General features: G+C 45.2%; 1 protein-coding gene across 3 annotated transcripts in view; it reads right to left on the reverse strand.

Moving 5' to 3' along the window:
- Positions 1-12405, reverse strand: part of UBE2U (ubiquitin conjugating enzyme E2 U) — a 727435-nt gene that overhangs the window by 460154 nt on the left and 254876 nt on the right. For all 3 annotated transcript variants that reach the window (XM_069641994.1, XM_069641992.1, XM_069641995.1), the window contains one exon: positions 9702-9799. In XM_069641994.1, coding sequence (XP_069498095.1) covers positions 9702-9799 — 98 coding nt within the window. The remainder of the gene's footprint in view (positions 1-9701; positions 9800-12405) is intronic.

Below are 12405 nucleotides of genomic sequence, written 5' to 3' on the forward strand. Positions count from 1 at the left end.
AGAACAGTAGACCCCTCCTTGGAAACGGTGATCATATGGCCGTCGATGTTGAAGGAGGAGTAGCTAGGGCTTAATTTATGCAGACGTGCCTGTGTGCCTACGATCATTAGCTCGGTCTTATCGTCATTGAGACATAAGCTGTTGGTGGCCATCCATGGTTGGATTTCCAGATATATGTCATTTAGTAATTTTGAATCTTGGTCGTAACCGCCCGTGAGGGGGATGAGGACTTGAGTGTCATCTGCATAGTTAGTGTAGATGACACCCAATTTGTCCAGTAGCTTTGTAAATATATTGTATAGGGTGGGAGACACACACAAGCCTTGGGGCACACCGCAGAGTGTCGGGATAGGGTCAGCTGAGGCTGAGGAGGAGTAGACTCTAGTGGTCCGATTGGAGAGAAAGGAGTTGATCCAATCCGAAGCAGATGCAAAAACAGAGCCGCTGATAGCAGAACAGCACCACATGTGAGGAGAAGGTGGTGATGGGCCTTGAGTCTTCATGAAGCGGGACCTAGTGGTATCCGGCCTTGTGGTCAAGTGTCGAGAACACCTTTGCTCCATGCAAAGTCAGCTGAAATTTCATCCAGCGCGGTCGTGGGATGGCTATGTTGGGAAGCCTCATGTCCACGCAGTTCCTGACCTCCTCGGGACACTTGGGCTTGTTGGCAATGCAATAGGTGAGACCTAAGGGGTGGAGCCGGCCATTTTCTCATTGATTCCGGCTGCTCAATCTTGGCAAGCTCCTTTTTGACCTTCTCCCACAGGTGAAATGTAATGCGCCGGTGGTGCAGTGTGATGGGCTGTATGAAAGGGTCTATGTGTAGCAGCACTTCCTGCCCCTGGTGGCACCCTACTCCCTCGAACAGGCAAGCACACTGTAGCAGCAGGCTGTCAATGTCTCCCTGGTACACCTGGAAGACAAATTGGACCAGCCCCTGGTCCTCGGCCCTGGAGCAGCTCAGTAGCGTGTCTTTGGCCACCAGCATCACATATTACGTGGCCTCCACTTCGGTGAGGTCATGCTGGACTTTGGCCCAAAATGCGCCATCAAGAGGTAGCAATGTCGCCCCCATATGTGAAAATCCTGATCCAGGGTGCAAGCAATGTGGGAGCTAGGCATAGGCATTGGAACTGGGCTGCCGGCATGACATTGACCGATGCCCCTGTGTCGAACAGAATGGACATGTCTGTACTTGCAATGGACATGGAGCATCTCGGCCTCCTTTTTGGGCCAGGGCCGCCTAGGCAGATGGCAGGGATGAAGAAGAGGTCTTCAATGTCAGCTTCCCCTGCGTACCTGACAGGACAGATCTCTGGTCCTCCTCTACTGCTGCAACGTACTGCGCACGTGGGTGTGGCAGTGTGGGCGGGGGCTTTGTAGATTGCCTTGTCAGTCCTGCACATCCTGGCGAAGTGGTTTGTCCTGCCACACTGCCCGCACGTGTACCCGATTGAAGTGCATGCCTGAGCATGGGGAGTGAAGCCCTGCATGCATCACATTTCTTCGGCGAACTCTCTGCCTGCTGGGCTCGACTCTGGCAGTCCGGCCCCTCAAACCTGCCCCTGGGGCGCAACTGATATCTGGTGGATACTGCTTGCACTGTCACGGGTCGGGCACCTTTTGGCAGCTCTTCCATCTGGGCTGGTCTCGAACACGTCAGTTCGTGGGTACGTCTGAGTTCCAAATCCTTGCTACTGGTATGTTAGTCTCCTTCAGGATCTGGCGTTGCAGGGCAACGGACGCACAATGCTGGATGATCTGTGCCCTGATCTCGTCAGGCTCGTCGGCAAAGCGGCACAACCTAGCGAGACATCTCACGCGAGCGTGGTTTGCATCCAGGGACTCTGCCGGATGGTGTGCCTGGCGTAGACGAAACCTTTCGTAGTTGTTATTGACAAATGTTCGAAAATACGCCAGCAGGGTGGTATCAGCCTCGCAGTAGGAGCCGTCTCTTACCTGGAGTGCCTTGAAAATATGATGGACTTTGCTCCCCGCAGAGAAAAGCAGCATAGATCTCATCCATCTCATGCATAGTGGCAAAAAACATCTCCATCTTTCCACCCACATGTCCCACCTGGGTACAAGGGTGGCTGGGGTACCGGTGACATCAAATTCGGGGATGGGAGATCTGCTGACCCCATGATGTGGCCTTGGGAGGGCCCCAGGGGTGATGCCACTGCCCATCCGGCACCGGATGATGGCATGCTCTGGATTGGGGAACTAGCTTCATCTTTGGACTCCATGGCGCAGCTGCATAGGAACCCAACAGGGCGCAAACTGGGCATACATTGCCCCCAGTGCCAGACAGGATATTGGGGAGATCCCCCCTCCCAGCCGCACGAGCGCCCGATGGGCCTTAAGCTGGGGTGTTGTGTGCCCAAAACTGCCCTCACTGTGAGGGAGCACCGAGTACCTGCGCCACCAGTTGCACGCAGGACGCAGTGCATAGTCCTGGCGCCGGTCTGTGGTGCGGTTCGACGGCAACACCTCCTCATGGGGTGAGCCGCCGCCCACATTGTCACATGTTGTTATAGGGTGTACGAGGGCCCCGATACTCGTGTACGCTCCACCAAATGACTGCCATTCCCTCGTCGCCTAACATGGTGGCGTGCTACGTCACAACATTGTTGACATTTGCACAATAAAGTGAGATTGTTATTCCGAGAGAAGTATTCCCAGGTTTGTCATGTACTCTGTCAGCCCCTATGCTGTGGTGAAAGGTGTCCCAATGAGAGGGCTCAGGGAAGGATTTGAGGTGCAGTTTAGGATTAAACAAAAAGCAGTTTATTGTGACAAACACCACAGGGTAGGAGCAACGGTGAATCTAAGATGGGGTACGCCTCATTAAAAGTGAGGGACAGAAGAACTAAATAGGTACAGCGATTTTTCACAAGGCTTCATATCAGTCACTAATAGGGCTGCTTCCCGGATGTATAGTTCATCAACAGTTCGTAGTTGGGATGATGGACTCCCAGGGAGCATGCAGAGCAAAGTCACTCATAGTTCCTTAAGGTTTGCTGCTCCTGGATCTCCATTGGCTGTAGGTGGATTTTCAGGCTGTTATCTTTATATGCCGCACATTGGGGTGATGTGACCCAGAACTCACTCCCTCGTCTCTGATACTGTCGAGTGTTCTTTAGTTTTCTTTTGTGGGCTTCCAAGTCCCAACAGATCCGGATTATGGATCCTGGATAGGTAACCTTTATCTCATCCGTTGGCCTTTCTCAGGATTATGTAGGCTTGGACTCCGACAGTCTCCGGCCCATGATGCAAAAAGCTTGTAACCCATGGACTCATTGGCTATGCCTTCTACTTATTAGATTGCCCTCTATTCGGTTGCCTTATTGACTGGTCTACAGCTGTGTTACTCCCATTTACTTTACCACCACCTCTTTCAGATAGAATTCTGTCTCCTTTCATCCTCCCACTTTTTTCTTTCCTCCCTTTTACTCTCCTTCTTTCCTGCTGTGTCCAGTCTAACAAGTCTATCTGTTCTATTGTCTCTAATTCCTCCTTCACTCCTTCTAGATTGTTCTTCCCTCCATGTTACTTCTTATCTTTCCATCGTGGTATACCTTCCTCTTTCCTGCACAGTACTCTGTAATGCTCTTCAAACTCCCATCCCATTACTCCATTATGGCCCCTTTTATTTGCCTTTCTAGGACCATGGCGTTAAGCATAATAGTGGTTGCATCTGTTCTTGTATTTATTCAGGCCATAGGAGTGATTGTTCCCTGTTTGCCCCATCTACTCCCCTTGTTTGAGTAATTAACTGTCAATCATGCTCGAGAGGCAGGCAAATCTGTGGGTCAAACGCATAAGAGGTAGCACAGCTATTATGAAGTCATGTCATGGCGGACGCTTGATTCCACCCTGGCTCCTCCAGTTCCCATGAGTGCTCATTGTTAGCAGCCCTCCCTGCTTCTTCTTTATGTGTTTGTTTCAGGTGAGCAGCTATCCGCAATCTGCTCCACAGGGGGCAGGAAGTGCATGCTATTTCTCCCAGCTCTGAGTTTTTGATCGTGGGCCACAATTGAGTTTTCTGTTCAAGTGTGCAAGATGATGATGTCAAAATAATGCAGAGCTCATTTTGCTCCTGGCGTAGCGTGAAATGCATGCGTAAAATGCTTGCATAAAAGTCAGATGGCATGCCTTTCTCGCCACTCCATGTTTTCATTAATTTGCATGGCGGAGAGGAGGGGCGGATCGTAAGCTACGATTCAAACTCCCCCTTTTTCTCCACCATACAAATACTCCACGCATTTGCGGCATCATGTATTTTCATGCTGACGCAATGATGTGGATTCCCACCACGTCTCCCTGGAACCAGATCCATTATATTTTATTTTACACCAGCAAAAAGCACGGCTGGGTGCAAAAGGGGGGACATTGTGCACATGTGAATACACCATCATTTTACACTCCACTTTTGCACTCCGATGAGAAAATAAGGAAAATTACACAGCGGGGACCTGTGCACGCCAAAATGGAAATGTAACGGGTACCCTCCGCGTAAACTATGGGGAACCCAAAAACGAGCCCTGTGACCTTGCCTCTGTTCTGATATAGAGGTTGGGTATGGGCGAGTGGGCCTCAGGGATTTGCTGTGTACCACATTTGAGGTCATCTTTGATCCTTGGTGGCCCACTTAGCCTAAAGGGTGAAAGGAAAGTTCAGTGTCTCCTTCCCCCATCTGGGCATCACCATTATGATAAAGGGGAGGCAGGGGCACATGGCTAAAGTGAGGAATCAGAGTGGGGCTTGAACCACATGAAATACATGAGGGTTGTGGCTCAGGTGCTTCCTTCCAGGCAAGCAAGTTGACCCACTCAAGCCATCCTCTCTGCCAATGCTATAAAAGTCTGATGCACCACCAAGTCAGCCATTCTCTCTTCTTGACATTGTGAACTAGCTAAAACAATACACCACAACTTGATTCACCATTAATCCAAATGGAAGGGACTGGCAGCAATTAGTTGGCGCTGGAGAATGTTTCTCCCATGATCGAGATTCATATGGTATTCCTGAGGGCAGAAAACACAGTGCCAAAGCTGTATGTGAACAGACAAGTATACAAACACAAATCCCTGACTTTGTTGGGATTTTAAAGAGGGTGTTGGACAGATATCCATCTTCTGTCTGAATGATCCGGGGCAGTCTGAACAAACTAACTAACTAACGAACGAACACACGAACGAACGAACGAACAAACGAACGAACGACCGGCCACCGGGCACTTAGAGTAGATACATGTTTGAGGGGATTTGTTAAAGGGGATTTGTAAAGTACATCTCTTTCATTTACAAGACCTTGTTATGTTGTCTTGAGTCCCTGCTGATGAACTGGGCAGTGTCAGAGATGTTACAGCATAGATTTACAGAGTCAGTAAAGTAAGTAGTCTGGGTGGTGAGTGGGTAGTGCACATGTAGGCCTTCATCATCTCCTGACTGTTTGCGTTTCGTTGAGGTGGTGTGTGGGGAGGTCAAGCAATGACGCATGTGATGCAAGGTGCATGTGGTTTAACAAGCGGTTTATGTGCTATTGATTCAGGGAAGGGGTAAGACTAAATGCATATAACCACTCTACAGTAATCCTAATATTCAAACCTAATCTTACAAATCTTTATCGCTCTAGGGACACAATCTACAAATGTGAACAGCACAAAGCACCAAGCTATGCTTAACACGTCCTTAGACGTCAGGCTAATCCCCAAGCTGTAACACAAATGTTCCAGTTCTTAGCCAAAACAAGAAATTACCAAAACCTATATTATAATGTCCAGTCCTATTCTACAACACAAAAGAAGAAGTTCCTTCTGGGAAGGCTCTTCCAGGGTTTGCTCACAGTCTGACACTTCTTTTGGTCTTCCTGTTTTCAATCCCCGCATCTAGGCCTTTCCCAGGTCTCTGGCTTTACAGGAATCTCTTTTGTGTCACCATAGTCCCTCCGTCTACCACCTTGTATGTGTCAGCAGTCCTCACTGCCGGATTGGGGTTATCTCAAAACTCTGGTACCAGATAGGTCTCTCCTGGATATTAGCATTCAGCATAGGTCTTTCCCAGGTCATGTCTCTCCACAGCAGGGTTGCTCCGAATTCACTCGGTTAGGTCTCCCTAATACCTGGTTTCTCAGCATTCATTGTTAATGTCCTTGCTTGACCTTTGGCAGGCTTCACACTTAGAGTCCAGTATAGAAGTATTTCTCCAGCAAAGTAGCCACTTTGCACAGAAAATATGATACATGTAAAGCACTACCATAAGATCTGTGCCAGACATGCATGTCAGCAATGGCCCCAGTGTATCACCCTATGCGATGCTAGATGAAAGACTATCATCGATATTTACCTGATAAGAGGGTCCTATATTATTTTGTTAAGTTCAAGGACACCACAGTCCCCCATACCACTAATTCCCCACTTCACTGCCACTCATTGTTCTGCTCAATCAGAGCCAGCAGAGGCATAACAAAATCTTCTGGGTGGCTCTGCGGCTAGTGTGCTGCTGCAGTAGCACCCATTTAATCATTTAGCACCAATGTGGCATTCAGTGAATCAGCTGGTTTATTGTTTGATCACCAGAGTGCTTTCCACTGTCAGGGAGCGTGTTGACAAAGATGCCATCCTATGCAGTGGGCACTCAGAAGCAGTAATAACATTAGTTATTTTGTGCAATTGAAACCGACAACATGTGGCACAGGCACTAAGCTAGAGGCTAGGCCAGGGGTCTACAACCTTTGGCCAGCATAGTAAATGGTGAGGGATCATGGGATTCGTAGTCCAAAACATCTGGAGAGAAACAGGTTGCAAACCGCTGGGCTAGGCCACGAAGGTAAAGAGTATTTACAAAATGGCTGGCATCTGAGCAGTTATGAAATTAGTGGTAGGCACAAGGCACTGAGTAGGATATTAAATGCCATGGAAAAAGGAATAGTGTTTGTGGTATGTGAGAAACCAAAGGGTGTCTCACTTAATAGTCCCCGGGATCTCTCTCGCTCTCAGGTGGCCTGGGCACGGCCATCACCTGGGTGAGGGATGTTTGGGGAGTGGGGGTGAGGCAACCGTTGTTGAGATGCGGTATGCCCCCTTTCCCCCACCCATACCCCAGCCTATTTCATAGGATTCTCCAACGCAATCCAATTTGGTTTGTATATGCATTGTAAATTAATCAAGTGACATTGGAATGAGCAGATGAGAACACTTCAAAAAGATCAAATCATAAAGAAATCACGTTTAAACAATTCGTTATATAGGAAATGCAAAGTATTTGTGAAACGTTAAGCAGAATTAGACATTTCAGCCAAGTCACACACAGCACAATGTCACAGTAGCCAGCACTGGAGGGTGAGCTCCAGTACAGAGCCAGATGGGCAATGCCCATCTGCGCTTGGGACAGGGGGTGGTGGCCTAGGGGGGTGAGCAACTGCCCCAGGCTGCGCTCTCTACAGGGGCCCCTATTGTCATCCCCTTGGCTGCAGAGTGCATTCATTAAGACCAATCTCTGAATGCATCTGCACTTTAGACCAGAAACATTTAAAGGTAAGTGCTAACTTGTTGGTGCCATCAGGCTGCAGACCACTCCCTCGGCCATTAATACCTCCCATCACCCTCCACCAGGGACATGGCAGGGTGCAGACTGGCTTCAAAAGGGGCACAACTGCGGGTCCCATTGTGCCATGTTCTCTGTTAGTCACACAGCGATCATCTCCCTGCCACCTAGACTCTCTGCAGCTTGCCAGAACGGCCTGGAGGGCCTGCATGATCTCTGGCCTCCTCCCCCCACTCCAACGCCCTTATCCATTTTGCAATTGGCAGCGTGGCCAGGGAGTTCTTGTTTAGGTCTTGCTCATGCGTTTCATTGCCAACGGAATGGGATGGAGGGCAGAAAAGTGATGTATCCAGGAGTATCACGCTGATTTATGTTCGCAGCAAACTGTGTGAAGGTGCCATCATCTCACTGCCAATGCATTTATCACCTTTTTCATTCAGCTTCTGACATGCTAGTATAAAATAAGATTCACACATATCTCAAGGAAACAAAGAAACACTTTATGATTTTTTTTTATTCTGGCATGTATGAAGTTGAGTAACAGTCACACTTAAAGCAACCCTAATTCGGGACTATGCTTAGATTGATGCCAACATTTAGACATTTTTAATAATCCATTACTTAAATCGCTCTTTTGACAAAGGACTTTACAAAAATACTCTTACAAAAATATTATTAGCCGGCAACCGAAATGAATACTCATTTGTCGACCATAGAAGAATAAAAGGTTGAGTAGACCTTGCTAGGGTTCAAACCCTTGATTTGCAGATCATACATAGATTCCAGCTGTGAGCACTTAGCCCGTTGAGCTATCTTGCCAGCTCTTTCTCTTTTAATGTTTATACCACAGCATTTGGTAATGCATTGACTCTGGAGTTACATTATTGCAGTGCTTAAAAGCAGGGCAAATATGTCATGTCCACTAGTAAACAAGATCATAGCAGTGTTATTTTAAAAAGGATTGGAAGGGACAAGAGAGGGTAGTGAGTAGGTATCCTAACACATGTTTCTTTTGAACTGAACAGTCGATTAAACAGGACACTTGTGTCACAAATGGATAACTCAGCGAGTTAAAAGCTCAGCTCTGACATGTGCCAACCTGCACTTTCCAAATTCCTATTTCAGCAGGGCTGAATCCGCCTTTCATCCTTCTGAGGTTGATAAATGAAGAACTATTACATTTGGTAGAAACGACACCGATTTTTACTGTGCTCAGAAGCAGGAGGAGTCAGTCATAAAGCGCTATACATAAAAGGAGGACTTAATACCTGGATACAGAAATATCTGGGCCACAGTGCACAAAATGAAAGGCCTCACAAACATAAAACAATCAAATTGACTCTAAATAAGAAGCTGTGTCTGGGCCATCCAGTCTTCCTGGATTAGATAAACAAACGCTACTCTCCACTTATACCATTACGAATATAGCGCATTAGAGAAAGCCAAAACACACATGGCAGGGAAAATTGTGATGGAAAGGTCTGCCACTCACATTAACAGCAATGTGAACAGAGTTCCTCTGCCTAGAGTGTACAAGGTAGGTTCATGGTTCACGGCCCTACATACTTGTGGAAGAAGACATTTGTTGTGAGACCATGCATGATCTTTGCATGATCTTTGCGAGATTTTCGTTCTATTCCGTTTCCTGATGTAGCACAGAAATTGTTTTGATGGTAAGTGCAATGGACCAACATCAAGTTTTAGCTAAGTCCATCAACATATCTATGCCATTCACACAAACTCAAAAGTAGTTTTCGTATCTCCCATTCGCGATGTGGCTCGCACAGTGCAAAAAAGGGGCCTCATGACATTGTGTTGCATTAGGCAACACCAAACCGTGTGACAGTCCTGCATATGCAAACTAGCGCAAAACACTGTGCTTTCTGTGACTTGGCTGAAATGCTTACTTCTGATTCCCCAATTCAGGAAGCCTTTTAAACCCACCATAACATTGTTGGTGTTTGCTTAAACGTTGTGTAATCACATTGTTTGAGGTTTATTTCATTTTTTCATTATGGCTGCAATGCATCCTATCTTGATCCCCTAGAATGAGATACATATTCCCCTTCTGTACACTCACCAATTATGTATTATCACTAAAATGTTTGTTAAAGATAAAAAGCAGCATGTTTGTCACTTAGTTTGTTACTGTACCTGAATTGTGAGTAAAATACTACTCATTGTATAACGCTTGTTCCATTCTTCAACATTGTCCAAAAAATCGACACATGGCTTCCCAGACGAGTCATTAACTGTTAATAACAAAATTAATGTTAATAAGAAAGAGTAGTGTCTATGTCCCTGTGCATAGAAACAGACATTTATTTATTTTGGCATCTATAAAGCGCGCCAAACCCAGAGGCATGTGGGCGCTGGTATACAAGAAAGAAGTTGTTACTGCAGGTTACAAACATAGACGGTACATAAAAGGTGCGTAGATCTGAGTTTCTAGGCTTAGTAATTCCCACTTACTTGAAGAGTTGTACGAGCCACTAAGATAGCTCAACAGTTAAAAATGTCCATTAAAGGTCGAAGATGGACATTAAATATTATCGAGAGTTAAAAGAATGTCAAATTCTGGAGAAAAAAAAATAATATTATCGAGGACAGTGATGACCCATGTGGTACTCCGCATTGGGCAGAGAGGACATCAGAGTAACAATCTCCAAATTTGCCTACTTGGGTCTTATGCTGCAGAAATGAAGAAAACCATTTTGACGCACCTTGTGACACCCGACCAACCTCCGACAGTCTATTCAATAATAGGTCAAAATCTACTGTGTCAAAGGCAGCTGACATATCGAGCATGATCAACATGCTCAGATCACCATCGTCAGCATCCCCTAGAATATCACCCCAAACTGTCACGAGCGTGGTTTCAGTCCCATGACTGGGTCTGAAACTGGAATGATATCTATCCAGAATAAAATTATCTTCCAGGTGATCTAGTAACTGTGTAGTAACTATCTTTTCCAGGATCTTTGCGGTTCATGGTAAACCTGCAGTAGGTTGATAGTTTTCCAGTGCCTGGTGATCAAAACAGGTTTTTTTCAACAAAGGCATTAGGACCGATGTTTTTAAAATGCAGGGCACAATGCCCTGAGCCAGGGAGGCATTCACAAAATCAGTTAGAAACAATTTAAGAGATTTTGCTGATTGCACCATCAGATAGGTGGGAGTGAAATCATAATCAAAATTCATTGGTTCGGTTTCTGAATTAAAGTTTCAATATCTTCTGAGTTTATCAATGAAAAAGAAAATTCAGGTAGCCTAGAGATAGATGCAATCACACAGTTCTAAGGTAAACAAATGTAGGTAGAGGAAGATTGTGAATCAATGTTTGTACGAATAGAATTAACCTTGACATGAAAGTAAGCATTGAACTGATTTGCCAAGGTAGAAGATGGAGATAGTTTGAAATTAACACAAAATGGAGATGTGATATTTTTAAATATGGCAAATAGTTCTTTCAATTGATTTTTCGAAGAGCAATTTGATGTTAAAAAAGGGTTTTGCTACCTTTCTTTTTTTCTAAGTAACCAATGCTTCTTTGGCTTCTTGACGCAGAAGGGGATCATTTAATTTTTGCACATTTTTTTTTCTCCAGTAATTCTGTTTTAATACTCTTAATGGGTCTGAAAAACAGTCATTGTTTTTTGTTTTTTTACTCGGTTTAATTTCAGAGGTGCCCTAGCATTGCAATTATTTTTCAGTGATGTTGTATTCGCATGATATGAAAAAGAGGGGGATGGTTTAGATTAGTGGGATGAAAAAGGAAAATAAAAAATAACTGCTTTTGTGCCAGTGTGTGCAGACTGCAAGTATCATGAGGTATGCATATAGGGTTGTTTCTAGTTAGTAAGCCGATCGCATCAAAGACTTTTTATCCAGATGGAGTGGTCATATTGCTAGGATACATTTGCCAGAGTGGTGGTATGTAAGTTGTAGAGGTATAAAATCTGTTTGTTGCCTGTAAGGAGGGATTTGAAAATTGGCTTGTATGAGTGGCACAGATCTGCATATAGTGCAATTGAGCATGGAAGATGAGAGTGGTAGTCCTAAGATATTAGTGGGCAATTTAGCACAATCCCCCACCACTGTCAGGAGCAAGATCACAGTCCAGCACATATTGCAATTGGACATGATGATGGAGCAAGAACAGAGTGGTCCTCAAATGACACTGGGATATTAGGAAGCAAAGTCAATGTGGGACACGAGGCATACACATCACTGTAGGCAACACATTAATAGATTGACAAAAAGGGCAGTAAGGTGAGGACAAGTAATACTGTTGGTGACAATGAATCTAGGCAAAACAATTCAACTAGGATGCCAAAGAGCAACATTCAGTTGAGGGACAATCAAGCTAGGAAAACACAATGCAACTAGTATTGCACCAGTAATCTAACCTGTTATCAAGCATATACAATCAGGCAACAATTAGTCAAGGGAAAACAGTTTAAACAGTGGGCAATGAAACTGTACAATAAAAGGGTTACATGAAACATGGTATTGGTAAAGTTAAACTGCAATGCAACAATCTAGAATTGTAAAACCTCCAAAGACATAATCAATTATTGAAATAGTAGACAAGAGAATTATTCCTTAGAATTTACAACAGAGTTTTCAAACAATAAGTCAAATGTAATACTGCTTTTAATGCATATCCTGACAGGAATCATAAAAAATGATGTTCACAAAAGTGGGTTGTTCGTAATTGCAGCAAGTAGTGTAAAAGGTTTTCCACTGTGAAACAGTTTCGGAACATGCTTGGATATTAAGAGAAATATTAGGGAAGAAGGATAGCTTAGGGGCAACGCATTTGTCTTGGAAGCAAGACAGCGTAGCACAACAGAGG

Source organism: Ambystoma mexicanum, chromosome 1q (genome assembly GCF_040938575.1).
Source record: "Ambystoma mexicanum isolate Mex_15411 chromosome 1q, UKY_AmexF1_1, whole genome shotgun sequence".
In the NCBI taxonomy this organism is placed as follows: domain Eukaryota; kingdom Metazoa; phylum Chordata; class Amphibia; order Caudata; family Ambystomatidae; genus Ambystoma; species Ambystoma mexicanum.